Source organism: Muntiacus reevesi, chromosome 20 (assembly GCF_963930625.1).
Source record: "Muntiacus reevesi chromosome 20, mMunRee1.1, whole genome shotgun sequence".
In the NCBI taxonomy this organism is placed as follows: Eukaryota; Metazoa; Chordata; class Mammalia; order Artiodactyla; family Cervidae; genus Muntiacus; species Muntiacus reevesi.
Genome location: NC_089268.1, coordinates 18,528,979 through 18,555,841, shown reverse-complemented (window position 1 = coordinate 18,555,841; position 26,863 = coordinate 18,528,979). Strand labels below are relative to the sequence as shown.

Sequence of the window (26,863 nt, the reverse complement as noted above, 5' to 3'; positions counted from 1 at the left end):
AAGTACAATGTAAAATCTTTTTCCACATACAGACACCCAGACACACAGGCCCTCGGGGGCTGATAGCTGAGGGGTGGGAGCACTGCCCCTGCAGGACGACGGCCAGCGTCTCAGTTTGGAACCTGCTCCATGCCGGCGAGGAGCCTCTCTGCTTGGGGCTTACCCTTGGCCTCCACTGTCCCCACTGCCCAGCCACACGGAATGCCTGGACTCTCCTCCTGCCCTCGGCCACTCAAGCCTCAACCCGGGAAGCTGTCTCCCACTGCTCCAGGCCCCAAGGCTTCCCCCGTCAGTGGCTCCTGCACTCCGCCACTGGCTCCTCTGCTGGGCCGGATTCAGCCTGCTTTGCTGAGCCCTGTTGCCCGGCTCCCTGTCTCTGTCTTTACAGGGTGGGGCTGCCCCATGCTCAGTGCCCTGGGCTTGCTCCTCTCCCCCTAGGTGATGCCAGCCAGGCCTCTGCACTTATTTCCAAATTCAAAAGTCCGCTTGCCAGTCCCACAAAGGTGTCCAACAAAGCAGCTCAAACTTTTCTTGGTCAAAATGGATGGAATTTCCCCTCAAAAATCTGCCCTGCACCCCAACCCCAGGCCTAACAGTTCCCCCAACTCCTCCTGCCAGATGCTCAGGTCAAAACCCCAGGAGCTGTCTTGATGCCCTTGTCCTCAGCCACAACCCTGTCAGCTCTACCCCACACATGTCCCAATCTGTCCACCCCTTCACTGTCCCTAGGCTCAGCAGCCAACACCTCTTGCCTCTTTGTACAAATCTCTGAACCAGTGTCCCTGCTTCCACTCTTGTTCGGTCCAAACCTTTTCTCCATACCAAGTGATTTTTTCAAAACTGGAAATCAGATCTTATTGTATTTCTGCTCAAAACCCATCAGGGCGTCCCATAAAGGCCCTTGTCTGCCAACCCAACTAACTAGGCCTCCCAAATCTCTCCTTCCGCTGTCCCACCGCTGTGCTCACCTTCCAGGAATTAAACGAGACAATGCTTGTAAAACAGCACAATGGCCCAGAATGAGGCCCCCACAAATATTAGCTGTGGTTATTATTAGCTCTCGGGTCCTTGTCGCCGGGGTCTCCCCACTCCCTCATGCGGCACCCAGCGCTGTGCACGCAGGAAGTCCATGACAAGCATTAGTTGAACAAAAAAGTGGAAGTGTAAAGGGAATAATTAAGAACCTGGGAACAGGGGGGCAGAGGCAACTATGTGAGAAGAGTAACTTGAAGCTGAGCAAAAGGGAAGGAGAAAAAGTACAAGTACACACGCATGCAAACGCACACGGCCCAGGTCACCCACCACTGGGGCGGCGCTGCTGAGAGAGGCGGCTAGAATTCATGGCAACAAGGGCGCTCATCCTGCTAAGTGGATGGGTGTGGGCTCTGGTCCTACAAGCTGTGAGGCAGGGGCAGGGGAGACAGGCACTCAGCACCCGGCTTCCTGCCTCGGCCCTCGCCACCCCAAGGGTGCTCCCGCCCCAGCTAGTCTTCCCCGCTCAGCTTCGCAGCAGCCTGACTTCCTGGACTTCCCTCTGCTTTTGTGCTGTTTTTCGTTTTAAACCATTCCTTTTAATTTTTATATTAAGTGAACGTGTACAGATAAAAGTAGTGATGACGTTTTGGAATAAAAAAACCTTTGGTGGTGATAAGAAAAGCATAAACATAGTCATCACCAATTTCCGAACACTTCTCATTTACAAAGTGCTAGTGCTTTGATTCTGTACATGTGTATGTATTATCTATTGTTCTCAAATTTGGCTGAACACTAGAATCCCCTGAGGAGCTCTTGTTTCACCTCTCGAGATTCTCATTTAATTGGTCTGGGGCATACTTTGAGCAATGGGATTTTTTAAAAGTTCCCAGTGAGCACAATATGCAGCAAAATGTTAAGAACCACAGACACACACCACCAGATCCTAACCACCACCCTGCAGCGTCAGAGCACCGCTTACCGGTGACCAAACCAGCTTAGGAGGGGCTCAGAGCCTCATCCAACATCGCCCAGGGCCGGAAGTGGCCTTGCCCGAGTTGTGGCACTGTGGGGAGGAGAGCCTCACCTTACAGCAGTAGTGCCGGCAGCAGAGGGCGGGCAAGTCGTGGTCAGGCGCCAGGGGGCTGACACACACGGGGCAGTGGTCAGGGCGCGCGGGGGCGGCCTGGGCCTGGGGCACGCACAGCCCGGCTGCCAGCAGCAGCGGCTCGGGGTCGTCGCTGTAGCTCTGCAGCAGCTGCTCGGCGCCCCAGTGGGAATGAGCCAGGAGGTGCTGTGCCACGTCGGGCTCCAGGTTCAACGTCTCCTGCACCTGCCGCACCGTCTGCTCCATCAACCCTTCCACCTCCTGGGGGCTCATGGTGCGGCCCGCAGGCAGCTGGAGGGAAGCCAGGGCAGCCATGGCTTCTGGGCTTGAGGGAGAGAGGGGTCAGTGGTCAGTCTCACCGCCCTGCTTATCTAACCCAGGTCCAGGGTGGCTGGACCCCACCCTGGCTCCCCGGTCCCCACTTGCGCATCTCCATCTACACTTGCTGAACCAGCCTGAGGATCACCACCCCACCATCAGAGCACAGCCTCCACAGGAGCATTTGTATGTGGGGTGGGGCTGGCGGTCACGTGACTGAAGCAGTACTGGAATCTAGTGGGCAGGGGTCATGGTGCTAACTGATGGGACAATCGTACTGCAGGTCCCTCCCCAAATTCTCCCAGCATGTCTAGTAAGAGAGAGTCTACAGCCTTATTCCTCAATGTGTGGTCTGTGGACCAACAGCCTAAGTGTCACAGGGAGCTCTAGTGAACTTGAAAATGTGTGCGAGTGAAATTTGAGAAAGATGACTCTGGAAAATTAGCATTTACACATGACATGAACAGCAGGCATAAAAGCAGAACAACTCCCGGTGAACTGGAACTGAGGTAAAGAGCTTTAGGGTGCCAGCTAGCTAGCAGAATCCTATGGCAAATTCCTCTGGAGAACAGACTTCCTGAAAACTATTCATAGAATTTGTATATTTCACTAAGCAGAGTGCATAGTTAGTACTCAATATGTGTCTGCCCAGTATTTCAATTCTGCTTAGAATGAAAGACATCCAGAAAGGAGTTTATGAGTCTTGGACTCCTACCTAAAGGCTGGCTTGAGGAGTCTAGGGAGAGCAAGGCCCCTGCCTGGGAAGGAAGCAAAGAAGGGGGTGATGGCGCTGGGAGTGAGGGTGAGGACTAATATCAGGGACAGGGAAAATGGCACTAGACGAAGAAAGAAATGACATGTCTTTGTTCTGGTAGCCTGGCTTTGGCACTGTGACCCCTCCCGTGTCACTGTGGTGCCATCCGTCCTGGGGGGCCCTGCAGCAGAGGGACGGGGCTAGCAGTGGCTACCTCATCTTGGAGGTCTCAGAGGTCTGGCTGCCAAAGAAAGGAATCTCTGCCTGGCCCCGGCAGGGCCCCGAGGGCTCCGGGGTGGCGTACGTGAGGATCTGGGGCCAGTCATCCCGCCGTTCCACATAGCCCTGGCCCAGGAGGTGAAGAATGCAAGAGAGGACATCCGTGCTGGTACAGGCTACACCCCCGGCAATGGCGCGGCCCAGGCTTCCAGGGGGATTTGGACCCTTGTGCCAGGCCTCCAGAACCTGGATGGGAGGTGAGGAAACACGTGGGCCACAGTTACCTAGAGCAGCCAACCTGCCTGGGATCAGCCAGCCTGCCTGGGCCACTTACTAGCTGCCTGACTATGGATCAGTTACTAACTCATGCCCCATTTTTCTTATCTGTTAAATGGGGATAATAATAATAGTAGTAATACCAACACCACCAATCTCATAGTATTTCTGTGTTGGTTAAATGACTTAATCATGGAAACTTTTTAGAATAGAGCCTGGCACACGGTCAGCACTCATGACTGGTCTCCACCATCTAACTTCCCATCAGGAATAGAAAACCCAGATGGGAATGTCCCCACCCCCAAGCACGACTCCCTCCCCCTCCCCCCACCATCAGGGTCCCCTGTGCCTACCAGACAAACCAGCTGGTCAATGTGGAGGCCCTTCTCCCCGTGCGCTTTGAGAATACGGACAAGAAGACAGTTCAGGAGGTTCCTCTTCTGCTCCAGGGTCCGGCCTTCATCCTTCTCCACATTCAGGTATGTCTGGGGAGGCAGCAGCCACAGGGCCTCCCCGCGGGGCCTGAGCTCAGGCTCCCGCAGACGCAGCACACCTGGAACCCGCTCCCAGTCAGCGCCCCAAGAGGGGAAGGGACAGACGAGTGAGGGCAAGGGAGACTCCATTCTCATCCCCTGTATCTCCCCACCCGGACAGCCCACCCCCTGGGAGCAGAGGCTCAGCCCAGCCCGACCACCTCGGACCTACCCCTAGGTGGGAAGTCCTGACCCTCCTGTAGGGTCAAAGGGCCGCTGTCAGAGGTGAGGGGTAGGAGAGCCTGGAGCAGCAGCTCGGGGCTGAGGTCAGACTTCTTCAGCAAAGCCTCTACTGACGCCTCCTGGGCGGGAGAAACAGGGCCAGTCAGGAGCAGACAGTCAAGGCAAAGGAAAAGGAGAGGAGGGACAGAAGGTGGGACAGGCAGCGTGGAGGAAAACAGTGACAGACGAACTGGAGGAGGAGACAGAGAGGCCGAGGAGCTGAGGCACCTCCGTCTGGTTGAAATGCAGCAGCAGCCACATCTGCACGGTGGACACATGCAGCGTCTGGTCCCCGAACTGCAGCTCCGCCCGGCCCAGCCACGTCCACTGCAGTCGCCGGTGTGGCCCCACGTCCAGGACCGGATGGTTCTGACCTGGGAGAGTGTCGAGGGAAGAAGTGGAGACAGCAGGGGAAACGAGGGGTCAGGGCTGAGGCGAGTGTGGAGCATTCGCCAGGCTCCACTAGTCTCTGTGGGGAGCAGGGCCCAGCACTCACACTCACGTGAGGAGCAGGGCCCAGCACTCACACTCACGCACACACACACACACACGCACACGTGGGGAGCAGGGCCCAGCACTCACACTCACGCACACACTCACACGCACACGTGGGGAGCAGGGCCCAGCACTCACTCACACACACACACACACACATGCACGCCTCACCCAGCGTCCCGAGCACAGCCCCTCTGTGTCTGCCTCAGGACAGCCTGCGCCCCCACCCTTTGCCCAGCCCGGTGCCAGGTGAGCTCCACAGCAGAAACACCAGAGAGAAGAGCTGGGCTTTGCTCCCAGAGACCTTGACAGTTTTGGAGATCTACTAGGCTGAGTCTCTGCCGCCCGCTGTGAGCTTGAGGTGTTTGCTCAGACTAGAAAGCAAGGATGCTGCCACGAGGAGAGGGTATCAAAAGGAACCAGACTGAGAGGTGCTCTCTGGCCCAAGATGGGACAATGTGAACGTCAAAGAAAACAAACAAACAAACAAAAAAAACCCCACCTGTGATGGACTGAAAAACATGAAATATTTTAAAAGCCATGAGGTCATAATGACATCTTTTATTTTTCAAAGACCTCATGGGTCATCTTTGGATGAAGCTAGAGAACCAATACATTATTTTGAAAAGTGGTTAAAAAAGAGGGAGAGGAAAAGAGAATCAAGCCTTTCCTGTATAAATGGACCCTCAAGGTAACCAAAAAGCTGATGAGAGAAAGGTTCTCTCTATAGATAGAGCCTCCTGGCTAACACATGGAGAGAGAATGACAAAAGCAGAATGTCACTAGCTCCTAACCCTAATGGGAATGAGAATGAATGTCTCGCGAACAGCTGATGGGAAATTATGTATAATGTATAGATTGGACAGACAATGCTGAAATCCACTTTAACATCACACAGAAAGACAACCTCCTGAAGGAAGTACACGATACTGCCTAAGACATGTCCTTACCTGAGAAAATCAACCCAGAATCTAAATAAGCTCCTATATCTGAACACCTAAATATCGGTCTTCAGGAGAGGAGGAGACAGAGGACCGTGCTAGAGGACACCAGGTAAACACAATCCAGCCTGTGGACAACTCTGCTTGGACAACCACCCAGTGTCCTCCACAAACAACTGCAGGAGGGGAGGGGAACTGAGGCAGGGATCTACACACTGAGGGAGACGAGAGATAGAACTCATCAAATGTAAAACGTGGGCTTTATTTGGATCCTCAATAGGCCGAAAAAACCCACAAAAAACTCTAAAAAGCTCAAGATAATTAAGGAAATACGAATACTGACTGTATATCTGATAATATTAGGAACTACTACTAATTTCTATAAGTTTGATATTTATAGAATCCTGGCTTTTAAAAGGAGTCTTTATCTGAGGGGTGGGGTGCAGATGAAGCAAAATTGGCCATGAACTGATACTTATTGATATACTGAAGTTTATTCTGTCTACTTTTCGGTGTGTCAAAATTTCTCACAATAAAAAGATTTTCTAAATGAAGATGAAAATAAGCCATTCTAAAATAAAAACTGATAAAAAGTTTTCTAGCAGTATTTCATCAACTAAGAAACCTCTAAATAATGTACTTTAGGAGGAAAACTGTATTCGGAAAGGAGGATCAAGGTACAAAAGGAATGGTGACGAAAGCAACTGGTAAGATGGCAAATCCGAACTGAATGGAACAATAACAATAATCACCAGCTGGGAGAGAAACAAAGGTACAAGATGGGGGTCAGACTGGAATTTAGATTTGCTATGGTCCTTCCATTTTTCAGGGGGATGGGAGGTGACATTAACGAGTTAAACTTACATTAAAAATATAAGAGCAATCAACTACAGACATAGAATGCATAACTTCCAAAACTGATAGAGACAAAAAGGAATTTTACAAATCCAAAATAATAGAATGCACAAAAACCCAGGGTGGAATCACATCTGTTAGTGTTCTACTTAACTTTCTTGCTTTAACTGTATGTTTTACATACTCCTGTATATATTAAATAACTAAAGTTTAAAACTATAAGAAAAGTAAACCAAAAATAAAAGTCAAATGTCATTACTTATAATAACTAGACAAAAACTGATAATTCAAAAAGAGAGATTTTAGGTTGATTAGAAAACAGGTCCTAAAAAAAAAGAAAACAAGTTCTAGGTATTAATATTTTAAATAAAGACACATGTCTAAAATATAAAAGGAAGTCAAAGTTAAAAGTACAATGAGGGAATTCCCTGGAGGTTCAGTGGTTAGGACTTACTGATTCCACTGCCAGGGCCCAGTTCAATCCCTGGTTGGGGAACTAAGACTCCGTAAGCCGCATGGGTGGCTAAAAAAAATCGTAAAATGCTACTAGGCAAAATTCTGATGAGAGCAGAATACTGGCATGCTTTAAAGTATACTGCCAACAGATTGCTTATTAATAGTAGCAAGGGAAAAAATATTAACTGTACAGTGGAGAAATCAAACCACCTCTTGACCAGGCTATCAAAATTAACATTACAAACAAGGAGCAAATGGTAATCCTGTGTTTCCATGTATAATATCCTTGGAAGATGCAACATCACTCAGTACTCTGGCCAGGAATGTGTAACTTGAATCCAGAAATACATAAGCTTAAAAGAAGGAATTAGAAAATTTTAAAGGATTATATCTCCCAAGGTGTCAATATCATAAAAAATAAAGAAAGCCTGTGGAACTGCTCCAGATTAAAGGAGACTAGAGATATGACAACTAAATGCAACAGGTGCTCCTGAACTGGATCCTCTCTCTCCAGGACTGAAAAAAAACGACATTATGGAGTAATCGACAAAACTGGAATATGGAAAGTAGATTAAAAGTATTATATGAATGTAAAATATTTGAAAGTAATAAATGGAGTGCTGGTTTCATAAAAGAACATTTTATTCTTAGGAAATGTATATTATTTAGGGGCAAAGAGCCAACATATAAGCAACGGTTCATGAAAAAAGTATACACACATACACATACATAGACATTTATAGATATGTATATGTGCACAAAGAGCAAATAGAAAAAGCAAATGGAGCAAAACGTTAACAACAGGTACGTGGATGAAGAGTATATGAGGACTTCCCTGATGGTCCAGTGATCGAACATCTGCCTGTCAATGCAGAGTACATGGGTTCAACCCCTGGTCTGGGAAGATTCCATATGCCATGGGGCAAACAAGCCATAACTACTGAGCCCACGCATAGCAACTACTGAAGCCCTCCTGCCTAGAGCCTCTGCTTCACAATGAGAAGAGCCACAATTAGCCTGCATACTGCAGCTAGAGAGCAGACCCTACTCATTGCAACTAGAGAAAGCCTGTGCACGGCAACAAAGATCCAGTGCAGCCTAAAATAAATTTAAACAGAACAGAGTTTATGAGTGCTTGTTATATTATTACAATTTTTTCTGTAAATTTCAAATTATTTCCAAATTAAAGAATTTTCAAGTAAAAGGACAACTGAATTTTATACTTAAAATGGCTAAAATGGCAAACTATGCTAAGTCATATTTTACCACAATAAAAGAGACCTAAAATAATGATCAATCCAAAAGAAAACAGTAAAAGGATAGAAATAGACATACTAGAAAGATACCAATCAAAGAAAGCTGGTATACTATTAATACCAGATAAAAACAGACCTTAAGAGAAAAAACTTCACTAGAAAGAAAGATGGTCATTTCATTACAATAAGGCTTAAATGACCATGAAGATTCTGAATCTACATAGTCCACTATGTGGTAGCCACTTACCACATGTGGCTATTTAACATTAAACTCTAAAGTACATAAAATTAAATACTGAGTTCCTCAGTCACACTAGTCCCATTTCAAGTGCTCAGTAGACATGGATGGCTGTCATTTTTGACAGCACAGAAAAGAACTTTTCCATCATTGCAGAGAGTTCTATTATTATTGCTATATAAAGTTCTATCTATTATTATCTACTATTAAATGATTTTAACCTTGTATCTGATAATGTAGTCAAAAAATATATAAAGTAAAACTGACATGACTAGAAGTTTAAAACTTCACTATTGTAATGGTAAATTTTAACAAACTTCTCTAAGTAATAAATCAAGCAAACAAACATGAGTAAGGATACAGATTTGCACAACACAATTAACAAGGTCAATTTAGAGGAATATATAGAATCCCATATCCAACAGTTAAACAGTACACATTCTTCTTAATCACACACAGAACACTTATAAAATCTGATCACCTACTAGTCCATGAAATAAGTCTCACTAAATGCAAAGATTCAGAATCACAGAAATCACTTTCTTTGGCCACAGGGAATGAAGGTTAAAATCTAAACCAAAAGATGACTAAGCAAAAAAAAAAAAAATTTTGGAAACTTAAAAATATATACTTCCAGAAAACTAATAAATCAAAGAAATAAAATGGAAATTAGAAAATTCTTAGAACTAATTTAGAACTAAACAAAAATTCTTAGAACTAAACAATAATCAAGTATCAAGTCTACATGATAAAAACTTATGTGACATCCCAAATATCCATAATTCATGCAGTGGAACATGAATCAGCAATGCAAAAGAACAAAGTAATGATGTTTAACAGCCAACCTGAAAAACTCCCACAGACATTACATCCAGTGAGACAAATCAGACACCGCAGAATACATACTCTATGATTCCATCTATATGATGTTTAAATTAAAGGCGGAAACCTACGATGATAAAAGGGAGAATAGTAATTTCTCCTGGAAGAAGATACTGACTAGATACTGACTAGAAAGGGGACATGAAGGAGGAAGCCTTTTGCTGGGCTGGCAATGTTCCATATATTGATCAGGCGGGGGCGCTGCTTACAGGAGGGCATATGGATATAAATTTCATTAAGCTATAATTAAGATTTGTGTACTTCACTGAATACTAATTCTACCTCAATTAAAAAAAAAAAAAAGACTCTTAAAAAAAACACACACAAAACCAAGAACTTACTGAATGCAGCTAAAGTAATGTTGATAGGAAATAAAACAGCCTTAAATACTTTCATTTGAAAACCAGATATCTGTAAAGACTAAAAATTAAATAAGCATACAACTTCAAGTTAAAAAAGGAAAAACAGAGCAAGTTCATACAAAGGTGAAAAAAATGAGAGAAATTAATGAAGATCTAACCCACACTTCACCGTTCCCTAGGGATGGTTCTATCTAGAAACCACTTTTCTTCCTATCTACGCATTCCTGTCCAAAGATCCTCTCTCCGCTTCCTCTCTGACATGCCACCCCAAATCTCACCCCAATCTCCAATTGCCTGTCCCTATCTCCTCACTCTGGTTGTAGAAACTGGAGAAGCGGTCAAGAGCATCACAGAATTCTGTGGGAAGGCACTTTCTGGGATGGTACAGGTAGCAGAGAGGGGAGACAGGCCAGCAGCGTGGTGACAGGACCAGTACAGAAACTGTTGGACTTGGATCTTCGATAAAGAGCTCTTTCTCGGCCTCCTCTTCCTCCTCTTCCTCCTGAGAGACAGAAGGATTCCAAGGGCTCTTGGGCTCCCTTCTTTGGTCCAGATTCTCCTGCTCGCCTATTCCCCTACTCTTTCCCTTGCTCTTACCTCCTCTTCTTCCAGGCCCTGTTCCTCCTCGTCCTCCTGCTCCAAGAACAGCTTGTCCAGCTGCTGGAGCTGGTATACGTGGAACTGGCGCTGCAGCTCCTCCGAGGTGCTCAGGCTCCGCAACATCTGCTGGGGGAGGCGGTTGGGGAAACAAAGGCCGATCTGCTCCAGCACGGCCCCCTCCAGCCAGCTTGAGCCCAAGCTCAGAAGACGGTCCGCCATGTAGTGCCTGCAGCGTGCACAGCCCAGCCGAGCCTCAATGTGGGCGCTCGGCAGGGCCTCCCGCTCCAGAATATAGGTCCCCCCATTGCAGCCTGCCTCATCCTCCACACCAGGGCCACAGCCATCTCTGCATCTTAACCTCGCCTCCCCACTGCACCTCCCTTGCCTTCCCTCTAAGACTCAGGTCTCCCCCCACCCTCAGACTCTAGGCCTTGCACACCCTGCCTCTCCAGACCCGCACTCACTGGTAGAAGTGCTCAAAAGTCGTGGCGAGTTCCAGGCCAGAGAGGACCATGATGGGCTCCAGGTGCCACTGGAGCCGCCCCAGTACTTCCACTCCAGGGGTTCCACCCATCAGGCCACTCTGGATCTGCTGGTCAATGTGCCGGGCGAACTGCTCACTCATCTGGGGGCATCGGAAAGGGCAGCAGCAAACCATGAAGAGGGAGCAGAGTTTGGGGGGGGCGGGGAGGAGGTGAAAGGGCAGAGCAGAAGGGGCCTAGGAGGCTGCTGCGCCCAGCACTCACGTGGGCAGCAGTGAGGAAAGACTGCTGCAGCAAGGCACCAGAGAAGCCGCTGCGCAGGGCCAGCGTGAAGGCCGCCCGGGGCCCGAAGAGCTCCAAGCCTGCCCTCTGCAAGCGCTCATAGAGTTTACAGTAGCGGGGCACGAAGTCCGGGGCCCTCCAGGCCGCAGCCAGGAATGTGCTGACCTGAGGAGATGGGAAATCGCAGCCCAGGAGCCGCCCAGCAGCCCCGGCCCTGCCCCGACCTCAGCCCCGCTGCTTACCTGCTCCTGTACCACGCTCAGCCAGCACTGCGTTATGTTCCTCAGGCTGCTGCTTGGAAGAACGGGGGAAGGCCCAGGGCTCCAGTCCCGACCCTTACTGCTCTTGCTGGCTGTGGACACAAAGGGCAAAGGAACAGGCTCGTCTCAGCCGCTGGGTGAGTCCCAGCGACTGGGGAACTCAGCCCCGGGAAGGCCCGTGGCAAAGCAGGAAGAGTAAAACCCAGGAGAGAGGAACCAGACAGCACCGCTGCCCGGATTCTTAATTCAGCCGGCCACGGCGGGGACTCACGGGGCCGGGCGGATGGCTCAGGAGAAGGTCCAGGAGGAGGCTCCACGTGCACCAGCAAGTGGCAAAGGCGACGCACACGAGAGGCAAAGGATGCGGCTCGACTCCGGGGGCTCCGAGAGCTCTCCCTCTGCTCTAGGTACTGACCCAGCAGCCACCCCAGGGAGCTCACACCTTCCGCATCTACAAGAAGACAAGTCAGGAACAGGCCTCCATGGGGGATGGAATGGAGAGCCCGGGAGGAGAGAGGGGAAGTGACTGCATGAAAAGGATTTGGGGCCGACAGGGCCCCAGTCCTCCCCTCACCAAGGTCTGCTTCCGCTGGAGCCTGGGGACATGGGGACAGGGTTGGGCTGGGGAGGATTCAAACACCAGAGTCCCAGGGAGCAGTCCCTGGGGCAGGGAGGAGAGGACATTGAGGTGACAGGCCTTTGGGGATAGAGACAGGAACCAAGAGAGCCAAGAGCATTAACTCAGGTCAGCCCTGGGGATAACTACAAGGAGCGGGTTAGTGGGGCCAGGGTGGGGGCAGTTACCCGGGCAGGTGATGTTCTGCACCAGGGGGCTGACCAGGGCCTCCCAGCAGGTCTTGCCCAGCGCTTGGGCAGCCTCTTCATCAGGGAGGAAGCGATTTGCAAAATTCTGCTCGTGACGCAAAACCCTGTTCAGTCTGTGGACAAAGAGTGTCTGGTCAAGGATTAAAGACTTCCTCAGGCCTCCACCCACCTGTGCTCAACTCTCAATCACCCCGAGATGAGCTGGTCCTTCACCCTGCTCCCCCTCCACCACACACTTCTGGTCTCTGCTCTGTTCCCTCCTCCAGCTGCTGCTTGATCTTTGAGACTCTGCTCCCCCCTCCCCCCGACTAACGGTATCTCCTTGGCTGCACCCTGCTCCCTTAGCCATCCCCCACTCCCTGCCCACCTACCTGGGACAGAGCTGGAGGAGGCGCTTGCGGTCCTCCGCGATGTCCCGGCTCCAGGCTTGGGCCCGAATGGTGTAGAAGAGACACGTACGGCGACACAGCTGCTCTCGGAACAGCGGCCAGAAAGTGGGCTTGGGGCCGAGGACCTCCACACCCCTAACCCGGGTGTCGATGCCGCCCTGCAAGGGGCACAGTTCTCATCCCCTCGGCTCCCTGGAGGCACTCCCGCCTCTCTGAAACTCAGCAGGCTCCTGGGCCACACACGGCCAGCAGCCCGAGGAGGACCCTTGATCTAAGCCTGGCCCCCGAACACTGGAGAACCAGCTGCTAGGGAGAGCCTTTGCTTCCTCCTGGACTCCGTGCCCCCCAGTCCCCCAGCCCCACCTGCTGGCAGCGCTTTATGCGGATCTGGATGATGGGCCAGATGCGGCTCAGGTTCTCCAGGAGGACCACCCGGCTGGCAGAGGGCATCACGTTCACCTGGTGGGGTGGAAAGAAGAGGTAGAGACAGGAGTGGAGCCGGAAGACTGCTGACAGCAACCGAGTTTGTGACAGTGTGCGCCCCTTAACTCTCCCATCCCGTGCCTGTGGATTTATGCACCTCCACCACCCTGATTCCACTCTCTCGGCTTACAAAGCAGTGCCTGCCCGGGAGGAAGGGATGTGGGAGCTTCACAGGCACTGGGTCCATCCGATGAGGCCCCTGGGACCAACAGAAGGATGGAGAGTAAGGGGAAGCAGGCATGGGGTCCCCACCGTATTGAGCTCCGTGTTGATACAGCTGGCGTTGTCACCCCCAAACACCACCACCCGGGCCGGCATGTAACTCGAGTCCTCACTGGCCACCAGAAGAGTCAGCTGCCTGGGAGAGAAAGGACTCAGTCAGAACCAAGGGCCCTGATCTGAGTGCAAAACGACTTCCGCCCAGCACATCCTCTTCAGACTCCTGTCCTCTTCTTAAGCGTTGGTCTTCCCCAGGCTCCCTGCTCTTCCCTTTACCTTCCCCCAAAGTGATTTCACGTAAACCCATGATTTCAGCTGAAAGTTAACAGCCGAAGGACTCCAAATTCACGTCTCTACCCTAGACCGCTCTCCTGAGCTTGCAAGCCGCGCATCCAACAGACAGGTCCATGCCACGCCCACAGGCACCTCCAGGCCCACGTGCCCACACGGATCGGTCATCTGTCCGCAGAAACCTGCTCCTCCTCCCACTTCTCTCCTGGGAAAGAGAACTGGCACCCATCCAGCTATCCAACTAGCACACGTGACATCTCCCTCATCCAGCCAGCGGCAGGTACCGCAGACCACCTCTCAAGCTCTCCTCGTCCACCGCCTCCTCGCTGTCTATTCCCGTTCCCGCCGCCTCGCTGAACGTTCACCACTCAGTAAACCTTCCAACTCTGTCCCGGCCTGCCAGCCAAATTCACATAACTGCCAGAGTTCTCTAAATAAAAAAACCTACTTTTGTCTTTTCCCCTCTTAAAATCCTTCAGTGGCTCCTCAAATTTCAGAATAAAACAACGGATTCTTCCTCCTTTTCCAGCTTCCTCTCCTGCCACTTCACTACACAGACCCTTCATCCCAGCCAAGCACAATTACTTCAAGTTCCCCCCAGTACACCATTGGTTCTTGCTTCCATCCTGCACAGATGCTGTCCCCATATCGATGGCCTCTCTCTACCCAGCCAACTTCTACCACAAACTTAATCCACTCAGCTTCTCTGTCTGCAGCCTCCTCTGAGATCTCAGGTGGCATCAGGATCCAGTGCACCTGTCAACTATCATTTTTTCTCACTCTCTCTTGCTGATCTTCCAGCCTGGCTCCCCAGTAAGACTGTTAGATCCGCGCAGACAGGCCCCTCATCTCACTGTTGGTGAGGCTCCAGGCCCTCGCAGGGTACCTGGCGCAGAGCGCACAGCAAACCAACGCCCACACGGGGAGTGGGGGAGCTGCTGCTCTACCTCGATCAAAGCACAGGGCGGCAACGTGTGTCTGGTGGAGGGAGCAGGCTCGGGGAGAGAGGGGAGGTCTACACTGTGCTCTGGGAGGTCAGGCCGACACGCATGTATGTTCACTCCACGAAACGAGTCTGAGGCCCCTCAGGCACACGGCGTAAGTTGGAGTTGTGTGTATGTAGGTAATTCTTTGAGGACGTGTACTGGGGCGTGTCAGAATATCCATGTGCGTGGACACGGGCGTGCTCACACCTCACAAGAACACCACGGTGCATGTGGAGGGTGATGAAGTGGGAGCCGGTGCTGCCGTTGGACTCCCAGTAGGTCTTCGGGTTGCGGTCCGTCAGCTTGCTGGCCCGGTGCGGGTTGGACGACACCTCCACCTTCTCCCAGCACTTGTCCTCCTTCACTTCCACACTGGAGCCTGTGGGCCCGCGGGAAGCCTGGTTAGTTGAGAGAGAAGACAGGAAGGGGACGAGGGAGCAGGAAGGGAAGGGGGAGCAGAGGCTGGGGTGGCCGCAGGAGGAAGCAGATGAGGGCACGAACCCTGGCAGAGATGCCTAAGGAACACGTCGAAGAAGGGGATGTTGATGGGGCGGTGAGTTCGTCTGTGGTCTTCGATCTGGCCCAGCACCATCTGCAGCCGGGACACGGAGAGAAAGGGTGCGGGGAGGGGGCAGGCACACGGAGACACACGTGGAGAAAGAGTCAAGAGGCGACAAGAGTGCTCAGCCCTACTCTCCAGAATCCTGGCAGAATAGAACCACGTGGGATAAGGGCTGGGGAACAAGGGCCCTCGATCTGCCACCACTTGTGCCAGAGGAACCCCGTGAGGCCCCATCACCTGCTTCCCGCCTCCCGCCTCCCTCAACCTCGACCCGCAGGCTCCTCACCTGAACGCAGCCCGCTAGGATGCTGGAGGTGAGGTTGCTGTAGAGCTGGGCATGCTGCTCACACTCTGTCACCAGGTCCCGCAGCTCGCAGGCCAGCAGCAGCTGAGCCGAGTGCTTCTCCAGGACCTTGGTGAGGGCGTCTTTGGCTCCCAGGCAACAGAGCACCACCGCATAGTCCTTGTGCATGGAGGCCAGGCGATACAGGAAGCACAGCAGCTCCTGGACAATCTGGCCCAGAGATGCCGAGATTAACAAGGGGACGCAAAGGGCGGGCTGAGGGGTGGCCTTAGATGTGGGGGTGCAGTGGCTGAGATCTTGGAGAACTTGAGAGCAGAGTACCAAAGACAGGCTGGCACAGAATGCTGGGGTAAGGACCCAGGGGTGAGGGGCAGAGCTGGGCCACCGCTCCGCAGGCTTCCTCCTGCCAGGACCAGCCTATCTCTGGCACCAGCCTCAGCGCCTGAGCCTCTCCCCACATGGCACACACACCCCCTCCCCCGCCAAAGGCAGAGAGCAAGGACTGCATGGACTGGGGAACGTGGGCTTCTCCCAAACCCAGAATCTAAAATTCAGGCGCAGTGAGAAGGCCTCAGTTCTGGCCTCCTTCCTCCACTCCTCCCCAGTGTCCCTGCCCATCCAGGCAGGCTGTGCTGTGCCCCCCCCGGGGCCTCACCGGGCAGCTGGTGCCCCGGGCTGCCTGCCCTGCCCACCCTGGCCAGGGCTGGGGTACCTCAGAGTCACTGCCGGGGCCACTCAGACAGTTGAGGCAGGGCTCCAAGACCTCGTGCCAGGGGAGGATCATGGCCTCAGTGTGATCCAGCAGCCGGGACATGACCCTGGCGAGGGGCAGCAAAAAGTGAAGCCCCTGCAGTCGCCAGCTGCCCTCGCTCCCGACACACGGGCGCCCCCCACCCCAGCCCAGCCTCTCACCTCAGCGCCGTCAGCAGCAGGGTTTTATTGGGCCCGGGGGCGTCCAGAGTCCATAGGAACAGGAGGAAGGGCTGGCTCTCCTGCTGGAGGCGCTTGAGGAGGGGCTTCACGGCGCCCCCCGGGCCGCCCTCTCGGCACAGCACGCGCTCCAGTTCCAGGAGGAGTTCTGCAGACGGGCCCCCCACCAGGGATCGGATCAGCAGCTCAGGGGACCCCTCCTGGCCCTGGGCACTGGGGGTCTCCGGTGCTGCTGGGAGGGAGGGAAAAATACAGGTATGAAGAAGAGTCACACGAGCTGGTCAGACTGAGATGAGCAGATACAGAAAACCACCCCCGAATCTTCCCCCATTGTGAGGACATCGACTGTTTCTACTCAACAGTGGCGACTTCTTTTTCTGGCCGCAAATATATATCTCTGTTTGTTGTTCAGTCACTAAGTCACATCCTACTCTTTGCAACCCCATGGACTGCAGTCTGCCAGGCTTCCCTGTCCTTCACCAACTCCCAGAGTTTGCTCAAACCCATGTCCATTGAGTCAGTAGACTGAATATATATCTAGCTATATCCGGAAAAAAAAAATCAGTATGGCAAATGCTGTCAACTTAAACAGCACAGTGTTACTTCATACGGTCCCACTACTCTCTCTGATTACTAAATGTGAGCTGTGGTACTACCCAAGTCAACAAATACTAGCTATTATAGTCACGTCCCCTATACTACTGAGCACGGTGGCTTCAGAGGTACAGACTAAAAGATACAGTGCCCCTGTACTTCCAGGTTTCACTTGTGCGTTGAATACAGAGCGTTTCTTCCCTACGGGATCAATATTTCACATTCTAAGTCACAAACTTCTGTATCACAAGTTACAATTCCTCTACCGAAGGCCTCTCTAGAAGTCATTTCAACCAACCTTGCAGTGACCAGGAAGAGTGGACTGCACCCAGCCCAGACAGATGGAAGGCCTTTTATGTTTAAAGCCATATAGAGAAGACCAATCTCCCTGCACCTATCCTAAACGTCCCCTCTCCTCCCAGTCAGGAAGTCCTCCTTGAGACCTAACTTGAGCACAAAAGTCCTCATTCATTTCCTGAAGGGTCATCGGGTGTTTTCAGCAAGGACTAGGGTGTAAACCTGAGCCCTCCTGGCCACGGGCGGGGACCAGCTCCTCAGCACACCCACAACCTCCACGACGGTACCTGCAGGCTCAGGGCTGCCAGGTGGCTCCGAGTAGCGATTGAGAAGCATCATGAGGACGGTGCGGGTGGTGGGCATGGGTTCTGTCCCTGGTGCTATGCCTGAGTGTCTAAACAAGGTGTCTCTCAGCTCACGGGTGATGATCTGGTCTCCCAGAGTGTGGTGGTTGCACAAAAGTAGGTTTAGCAGGAGGAGGCCATTTCTCACCGCAGAGGAGCACCTGGGAGGAGGGAGGAGTCCCAGGAAGAAATTGAAAAAGAATGAATGTGAAGGAAGCAGGGAGCTAGCAGAGGGAGGAGCCCTGTGGCTGGGGACAGAGGGGTTCCAGGGGTCCCTCTGAGGCCAGACACCTGGTCTCTTGATCTCAGGTCACTCCTCCCAACCCCAGGAAAGAAGGACAGGGGTCTCTGATCTCTGGAACCTCCCTACCCTCAATCACTTGGCCTCTCTTCTAGCGTCACCCCAAGAGGGCCAGGGCATTTCATCCAGGGGTGACAGTGGGAAGGGAGCTTCTGCGGAGCACATGAGTCCGGGGCAGGGGAGAGGCAGGGCGTGGGGCTTAACAGGAGTCTAGCATTCGGGAGGGGAGATCCTGACCCCTCTGTGTTCAGCATCAGGACCACGGCAGCAGGGACAGTGAGGAGCAGGCTCTCAGAGTCCGGGCGGGTGGCCGAGTCGATGCTGGCAAAGATCTCCCTGGTCATCTGGGCGTCAAACAAAGGGTGGACGGAATCTTGGCCAGTGACAAACGTGGGGATCTCCGAGGAGCTGGCGATGGCCAGCATCTTCAGCGCCTGAGTGGGGGGTGTGGAGACAGAGTCAGGAGTGGGCGCAGCCTCCGTGCAGAAGAAGGGAGAGCGCCGGGCTGCATTCTAGACCTCAAACTCTGGGGCAGCTGAGTTGTTTACAAATAGAAATGAAAGAGGCAGTGATGGGACATCAAAGGCTCTTTAAAAAAAAAAAAAGCCAGCCAGCCAGAAAACCCAAGGCTCCAGGGTAACGTGAGCCCACAGCTTCTCTCTGCCAGGACTGAAGCTAGGCCGTGCAGAGGTGGGTGGCCACCCATTCGCAGCATCCCCTCCGGACGGAGCCCTTTCACAGCCTCAGTGCATATTCAAGATTTTGCTTGAAGCCACCTTCCATCATTTGGTCGCTCCTCCCTTTAAAAAACCTCTCCCTCGAGTTCTGTAACTTCTTGTCCTCCCAGTCGTCCTACCTCTCTGGAGTTCCTCTAAAGCCTGATCCCAACCACGGAAGCTCTGAGTCCCCCTTCTCCTCAAACTGCACCCTACCCCACTCCATGCAACCTTGGGCTCTCCCCCACTGCCTCTACCACCTCTATGCCAACACTCCCGCCCCCATCCCCGGGCCGCCAAAGCCAGTATCCAGCCCGCCTGGATGAGGCTACTTGGGTTGCCTCACAGGCAGAATGAGGCTGGAATTACAGGAAAAAATACTTGGAACGTGCAAATGCGTTGGCTGGTTTTCAGAGAAACTGAAATTAGGATGAACACTAAACCATCAGAGTGGAGAAGGTCTTGGCTGGTGAAAGGGCTAACTTTGGAGAGGAAATCTCGTCGGGATGGAGGAAAGGAGAGCTTACTCCTCAGGACGATCCCCTGGTGAGAGCTGGACCCATCAAGCAAATGCTACCTCATAATGAAGTTTTCTCCCTTTGGCTACACTACCTTCCCCACTCCAAGCTGAATTCTGGACATCTTAAGTTATAAACAAAATGATGCAATTCTGTTATAGGGCAAGAGTTTGAGTTCAGAAGCATTTGGTCATGTACTTTGAAAGGATCAGGACTTCTTTGAGCAGACCTGGTCTGGACTCGGAATGCTTGGCTGATCTGGGGAGAAGCAGCAGCAGGTTGGCCCCATAAAGGAAGAGCCTGCTGGCCTCCCCCAGGCATAGACTGCCCAAGAGCAACTGCGCTCCAGTCCACTGGACTGCTGGCATCCATGCTCAGAGCTGCTCTGGACAAGGCCTGCCTGTCCCCTCAGGGAGCCTCAGGTTAAACAGAGCACACACTGGCCAGGCCTCCCCACCAGCCTGCTCCTATGTCTGCAGCACTCAGAAAGCTGAATCTTCCTCCCTGAACGAGGGCCTCCTCTCCCCACTCCCTGGGCCCGAGGTTGGCAAGGCTGCAATGCAATGCTGGCTTGGCTTTACCCACATCTGGTGAGTAGGTACTTTCTGTGTTCTGGGACCACTCAGATAAAATGGCTAAAAATTACTCTGTCACATCTAAAAATTTTGACTTTAATCAGGCACTAGATTGTTAGTAAAAATTCCTAGAAAAGTCAACATACCTAAAAATTCAACCTGACTTTCTCTGCATATCGCTTCCTCCTTCAGAGTTCCCCACTAGTGAAAAACCACTCCATCTACCCCTGCTGCTCAACTTTAAACCTGGGAGTCATTCTCAGAAACACCTTTCTCCCTGCCTCCACACAGGCGTTTTGTCTCCTGGACTGTCCAGCTGGATCTCCTCCATCCCAATGTCTCCTCCTTGTCTGAATTATCAGAGAACCTCCTCAAGACCAGCAGAGCCCACCCCTGACCTATCCACCCTGGTCATGACTCTACCACCAGGCCCGGTCCACTCACCGCCAGCCCCGCCTGCTGCACTAAGACGGAAGTCTTATACTCTTGCATGCAGACCAGCACAGCATAGATGCCGCCCTCCCTGGCGAAGAGCGGGCGCCACTCGTGCTTGGTCATGAGCAGGTAAAGGAGCCGCAGAGCCAGCACCACCACCATCTTCTCTCCCACCTGGTTGGTCAGCAGCTCCACCAGCGTCTTCACCAGCTTCTCCCTGAGAGAGAGGAGACGTCAGGGTTTCCCATCCCAAGAGTCTCGCCTGACTGCCCGTCCAAGCCTGTCCACGAAGAGGCAGTCCATCCCCCCTCACCCCCTCCATCCTACCATCCCCGCCTCAGGCTCCCTCCTGCTGCCTGCTCCTCTGCAGTCTGTCTCAGCTCTTCTCCTCATCGAGTAGGCAATATAGCAAAAGGGTGATGAGCTCCAGCTCATCTTTTCAAATAAATCTATAAATTCACCATAATGTTAAATCAAAATGCCCAAAAGGTGTTTTTGTTTTTAAAAAGGGCGAGTTTCCTTGGTGGCTCAGTGGTAAAGAATTCACCTGCCAACAGCAGGAGACACGGGTTCAATCCCTGATCTGGGAAGATCCCACAGGTTGTGCAGCAACTAAGCCCGTGAGTCACAACTATTGAACTCATGTTCTAGAGCCTGGGAGCTGCCACTACTGAAGCCCGTGTGCCCCAAAACCTGTGCTCCACAAAGAGAAGCCACTGCAATGAGAATCCCATGCACAACTAGAGAGTAGCAGCTGCTGGCCAAAGACAAAAGTCTGCACAGTAACTAAGATCCAGCGCAGCCAAAATAAATAAATAAATAAAATGCCCTTAGCAAGAGAAAACTGTTCCAACTGGTTTACAAAAGATCTTAAAAAAAAAAATGACAAGCCGACAAGTGCATAAGAGTATGGTAGCCTGCAGATAATCTTGCCCTCAGCCTTATGCTGACAAAGACTTTGTATTGAAATATTTTTATTTCTATTATGAATAAGCTATTTCATTATTGTTGCACACCAGATGATGCATCCTGATGTAAAATATAACTAAAATCAAGAGGGAAAAAAATGACAGATTTAGGCACAGAAAGAGAAAATAAAATAGGCAAGAATAGTCAAGGACTGCTTGGAAAGAATTAACTGTAGACTTGCCTACTACTTATCAAAATAAAACTTATAATGATTAAAACTCTGGAAATACAGCGTAGCCAAACAGATTAGAAGAGAGATAAGGGCAGCATCTCAGCCAGTGAGGACAGCAAGGACCATGCAAAACATGAGGCAGAGACATGTGGCTATCCATCTGAAAAAAGGAAGGCTGGAGCTCTGCTTCACTCCACTTGCAAAAATAGACTGCAAACAGATTTTAAAATATATGTGAAAAGTAAAGTCACAGATATTTTTAGGAAGTATAGGAAATATTTTTATAGTCCTAGAATGGAATATACCCTCTTCAAACCTAGAAACCATTAAAAAAAAAAGTTGAAAAAGATAGCAGCATGAAAATCTAAAAGTTCAACATAATAAAAGATACTAGCCCCAAGTTAAGACCCTGGGCACCTAAGCTACAGAAAGGGTCAGGTGAAAACCCAGATCTGACGGGAAGGAAGCAGTGCCTGCAGAATCCTTGGGTCACAGTGAGCGTCTCAAGGGGAAAAAAGCTGGACTAACATTTTTCTGCCCTGGGGCAGAGATGGTGAAGTTGGTCTGGGAACTAGGAAGGAATGGAGGACAAAAAGACAAATCCTGAGGAATAACACAAATAAAAGCACTGAGAAGGTTCTGTTTATTCCTGCCTTTTGTGTTGGACAACAGGGTTTGTTCTGGGGTTTCAAGGCCTGGAGGTGCAGGGATCGGGGCCCCACAGAGCCATAACCCCACCCAGTGCTGAGGGGGACCAGCGGCCAGAGCACTCGTGGTCCCTCTTGAGGCAGAGCCGCCTTCCGTCTTCTCTCATGGGCCTTACGAGGACTACAATGTGAACCAAACGTATTCTAAATATATAGCCCCCTCTCTGGAGCCCTGATTTACTGCGAACAAGTTAATATCCAGAGGTGATGTACATGAATAAACAAAGAAATATGTAAGGATGTTTACTAAAATGTTAACAGTGACTGTCTCTAAATAGAGGCTTTTCAGATGATTGTTATTCTCATAATTTTCATTTTCTTATAGGAATCATATGTATTATCTTATATTCAGAAAATAAAGAAAATATGATTATAGAAGAGACAATATTTGGAACAGAAATAATGAATTAATATCCAGAATGTCTGCAAATCAACAAAAAAAGACAAAGACCCAAGAAGAAAATGGGCAATGGATAAGAATATTTATAGGAGAATACAAGAAGCGCATGCAAATATGCCTAACTTCTCAAGAAATTAAAGACAAAAAGATACCAATCACTTCAAAATTTTGTCAACCTGATAGGTTTTTGAAAATGATAATAGCCAGTGCTGGCAGATGTGAGGAAAAATAGATCCCTTAGAACACTGCGTGTGAGAGAACAGACTTGTAGTTGCCAAACGGGGGAGGAGGGTGGGAGAGGGACGGACAGGGAGTTTGGGAGTAGCAGTTGCCAGCTATTACACATAGGATGGATAAACAACAAAGTCCTACTGGATAGCACAGGGAACCATACTCAGTATCCTCTAATAAAAGATAATGGAAAAGAATATGAAAAAGAATACACAAATGCATCACTATACTGTACTGTACAGCAGAAATTCACATACCATTGTAAATCAACTATATGCTTCAACAAAATAAAATTTTACAAAATAAGGCTACATTTGAATTTGGATATAATCACATTGCAGAGTCCAAGGCAGCAGTGAGAACGAGGCAGCACCAGGCGGACGGACATGCTGCATGCAGACACACTGCGTGCAGGCAGAGGGCGATCACATTTACTAAAACTTAAATGCAGAAAACTCACTAACAAATATAAGCCTCTAGAAGGTCTGAAGGATACGTGCTGAGATGTGTGACAACAGCAGTAAAATGGAACTCTGACTTTTCATTCTCTGGATCTTTTAAAATAAGAATGCAATGGTGTACTATTTGTAACTAAGAAGTATTTTTTAAAAAATTTAGGGAACTTCCCTGGTGGTCCAGTGGTTAAGAATTTGCCTTGCAATGCAGGGGATGTGGGTTCGATCCCTGGCTGGAGAACTAAAATCCCACATGCCAAGGGGCTTTAAGCCTGCAGACCACAACTAAAGAGTCCATGTACTGCACATGAAAGATCCTGCATGATGCAACGAAGACCCTGTGTGACACAACTAAGATCTGAGGCAGTCAAATTAATTCATTAATTATTTTTCAATTTAATAGGAAGAAATTGAGAGAGAGAAAAAAAAAATACTCAAAAGCCATAAGGACCTAGATTTGAATCCTGATTCTATTATCTGTCATATTGGGCGAGTTACTTAAATTCTCTAAGCCTCAGTCCCTGACCCACACAGTGGATAAGAATAGCATCAGGTTTTCCTCTGGAGATGGGAGGATTTAAAGAGAGAATGCTTATAAAACTTTAAGCACAAGAGCCTGGCACAGAACAAGTGCTCCAAGAATATTAACCACCATATAGTCCGCCTTCCTACTCAGTTACACCTCAAGCTGACCCTTCTTTCCCCCAGCCTTTCTAACTCTTGATCTCCTAGCTCCTTTCCTCCCTACCACTATCCTCCCCCAACTGACAGCTTAAACCATAACCCCCACTTCCCTCCACAGGGTTTTAACCTCAGGAATTTGTCGGGACGGACCAGCGGGTGGTCTCGCTCTGTGACCTCCTCCACGGCCTGGGAGAGAGCGCAGAGTGCTGAGAGCTGCAGACTGGTGTCCAAGCTGGAGATTTGCACAGTGGCCACGACTGCTGCCACGTACTGGTCCAGAGAGCTGCGTGGCCCAGGACCCCGCAAGGCTCTAATCATTTCTGAAAGTCGTGACAGAAAGGCGGTGGCTTAAAAAAAAAAAACTGTGGCATCTTCACCTTGGAACTCTCTAACTCTCTCTTGTGCCCAATTATCCTACTGACGTTTGAACACCCTGTTCACTACTGTAGCTTGCACCCAGAATGCTCCCAACTCTGTGAGGGATTTAATAGTCAGGCAACGAAGATGACGATATTCTAGAAAACGGACCCTCCTTTTCCAGCGACACTGAAGAAAGGCAGCAAGGACTGTACATAATCAAGGTCCAAGGAAGGAAAATGGATGCACGCTTCCAATGCACTTTCTCATGCAGAAGTGATCTCGCTCCACGGCATGACCTCCCCCGACGACCCACTTCTCTGGGGGGGGACCCAGGACTTGCTCCCACCTCTCTGCCCTCCCCTCCCAGCACCTGACTCACCACTGGCTGCCTCCTTCATCCCGGGGGGCAGAGCCATCCCCTCAGTCACCAGAAGCTGGTTGAACAGCTGCGAATCGCTCTGTGCCATGGGCGGCTCAGTTTTTCCCTTGACCGGCTCTGCCTCTGCCTTGAGGGGCTCAGCCTTCACTTTGGGGGACTCAGTCTCCTCCTCTGAGAAGTTGGCCTCTGACTTTGACTCCTCTTCAGGATCCAGGGTACTGGAGTGGCTTTGTGATGATGACGAGCGACTCAGAGCGTCGGGTTGCAACCCATACTTGGTGTAGATCTGGGAGTTGAGCAGGTCGCTGAGGGTGCTGCCCTCAAACCGATTCCTGAGAACTTGCAGCAGACCCTCTGCCATGGCCACGGAGACAGACATTTCACCCAGGGCCTTCTCATCCAGGATCTGCCAACAGAAAGGCTTGTACTTCAACAAGGAGCCAACACCAAGGGTATGGGGACAGTAGCAGGAGGTGGGCCACCTCCCGCTGGCGCCCCGTGCACACTCCCTGCCTCCTAGGCCCTCCCAGCCTTTGCCTCATCCCCAGGGAAGGATTCCTTGGGCTCTCTAACCTCTAAGCTCTCTAAATTCACTCCACCCTCCCCTAGGCAGTCCCACAGGGTGAACTACCTTAGAGAATCCCAACTCTAACCCCACCCCAAACCCCACCAGGCATCTCTCGTCTGTAATACCTCATCCAGGTTCTCCCGAAGTCTCTGGAAAATTGGCTGCTGCTCACATACATCCAACTTCTTGATGAAGAAGAGCAGCTCCCACCACTCAGCCTGGGTCAGGTAGCCCGGTTCCTCGTTCCTCTGAGGCTCAGGCTGGAGGTATGGCAAAGAGCAGAGCCCGTCCACCGGCTTCCAGTCCCAGGAGGGGAGTGCTGGGGAGACAGGCACGGGGGGCCTCAGCCTCCGCCGGGGGACTGAATGGATTCCTGAACATCTGGGGCAGCTCCTGGTCCTGAGAGGGCTGCCTTCTGCCTGCTCCTCCTCTGTTCAGACACAGTGTCCATGTCCCCTCCCTGGCTCACCTGTGCCCAACACAGCAGCCCCCGCCCCCTTCTCCGCAGCCACTGAAGCTGTGTCCTCGGCAGTCTCCTCAGGACCCAGGATCTCCAGCATGTGCCAGTGCACCCAGTAGGTACGGCCCGTCGACTGCCAGAAGACCTGGTGTGGACAAAGGGAGACAGAGAGAAGATGAGAGAGTGCTCAGCCCTGAGAACCCCGCGCTGGGCAAGCTGGAGAGGATGGCCAGACCCAGGCTTGGGGCATGGAGCACTCAGGGGCACGCCGGGCTAGGCCTGGGAAATCTCCAACACACAACGCTCCCTTTCCCAACCAGGGCATGCTCCGCTTCTCCTCTCCTCCTAACCCAGAAGGCCTCTGCTCCCACAGTCCCTCCGAGCCCACTCCACTGCCAGAGGTGGGGATATCTGGATATATCAGTTCTGCTCCTGGTCAAGGGAGTGTCTCCTTGACCTCACAGCCCACCCACTCCTGCCAGATTTTCCCCACCCTCCAACAGCCCCCTCTCCATCACTGATCCTCTTGAAAGCATTCCGGTTCTCTGGGGGTATTCTCCCTGGGTGGCCGGCCAGAGCCCCCAGCATGAAGCATGATGCCCCAGCTCTGCCCCAAGCAGACAGATCCCTGGCGGTGGCCCCGCTCACCTGCACAGGCGGCACGCCATTGTTACTCTGCCGGAACTCGCCCTCGTCCCCCGCGCTGATCTCTTCGTAGTCATCCAGCATCCGCACTCGCATCCCTGGCTGCAGGGTTTGCTGCACATACTCACCGTAGCCACTAAGGCTGGAGAATTCAGCACGCTGGCGGAAGGCCCGCCCTTGCCTCCTGGGGGTTGCAACGATGGTGGGGAGTGAAAGGCTGGGGCTTGAAATGCTGGGCTGAAAGATGGACCGGGTCGGCCGGGGTGGCAACGTGCCCGGTTGGCTGAGGTTCCGGGCCCAGCCCATGCTCCGCACCAGCTCCGAGATAAGGTTGCCCACAGCCATACTGAACTCCAGCTCCCGCTGTCCCCGGCTCTTCTCCCGGCCCAAATCCTCCCTCGAGGTTGGAGAGCCTCGGTCTCCGGCCCCCTGCTCTGGACTGTTATTCAGCTGATCCAGCAAGGAACTGACACACAGGTAGCGTTTCACCAGGGAGAAGAGCAGTTTTCCTGGGATCTGGAGGACACAGTCCATGGTGCAACTTCCTCTTCTC

General features: G+C 51.4%; 1 protein-coding gene across 2 annotated transcripts in view; it reads right to left on the bottom strand.

Annotated features, from left to right (window-relative positions):
* Positions 1 to 26,863, bottom strand: part of CUL9 (cullin 9) — a 34,926-nt gene that overhangs the window by 5,095 nt on the left and 2,968 nt on the right. Inside the window, exons 3-30 of one of the 2 annotated variants that reach the window (XM_065913348.1) lie at positions 26,314 to 26,826; positions 25,675 to 25,810; positions 25,331 to 25,524; positions 24,638 to 25,043; positions 24,026 to 24,218; positions 20,290 to 20,497; positions 18,274 to 18,470; positions 17,679 to 17,896; positions 16,483 to 16,732; positions 16,283 to 16,388; positions 15,553 to 15,780; positions 15,206 to 15,296; positions 14,912 to 15,083; positions 13,461 to 13,566; positions 13,089 to 13,184; positions 12,708 to 12,883; positions 12,316 to 12,449; positions 11,783 to 11,962; positions 11,494 to 11,603; positions 11,234 to 11,416; positions 10,952 to 11,112; positions 10,485 to 10,713; positions 10,200 to 10,389; positions 4,631 to 4,776; positions 4,353 to 4,482; positions 4,001 to 4,200; positions 3,367 to 3,617; positions 2,060 to 2,405 (exon numbers count right to left, since the gene is read on the bottom strand). In XM_065913348.1, coding sequence (XP_065769420.1) covers positions 2,060 to 2,405; positions 3,367 to 3,617; positions 4,001 to 4,200; positions 4,353 to 4,482; positions 4,631 to 4,776; positions 10,200 to 10,389; positions 10,485 to 10,713; positions 10,952 to 11,112; positions 11,234 to 11,416; positions 11,494 to 11,603; positions 11,783 to 11,962; positions 12,316 to 12,449; positions 12,708 to 12,883; positions 13,089 to 13,184; positions 13,461 to 13,566; positions 14,912 to 15,083; positions 15,206 to 15,296; positions 15,553 to 15,780; positions 16,283 to 16,388; positions 16,483 to 16,732; positions 17,679 to 17,896; positions 18,274 to 18,470; positions 20,290 to 20,497; positions 24,026 to 24,218; positions 24,638 to 25,043; positions 25,331 to 25,524; positions 25,675 to 25,810; positions 26,314 to 26,826 — 5,550 coding nt within the window. The remainder of the gene's footprint in view (positions 1 to 2,059; positions 2,406 to 3,366; positions 3,618 to 4,000; positions 4,201 to 4,352; positions 4,483 to 4,630; positions 4,777 to 10,199; positions 10,390 to 10,484; positions 10,714 to 10,951; positions 11,113 to 11,233; positions 11,417 to 11,493; positions 11,604 to 11,782; positions 11,963 to 12,315; positions 12,450 to 12,707; positions 12,884 to 13,088; positions 13,185 to 13,460; positions 13,567 to 14,911; positions 15,084 to 15,205; positions 15,297 to 15,552; positions 15,781 to 16,282; positions 16,389 to 16,482; positions 16,733 to 17,678; positions 17,897 to 18,273; positions 18,471 to 20,289; positions 20,498 to 24,025; positions 24,219 to 24,637; positions 25,044 to 25,330; positions 25,525 to 25,674; positions 25,811 to 26,313; positions 26,827 to 26,863) is intronic. The other variant, XM_065913349.1, reaches the window with a different exon arrangement.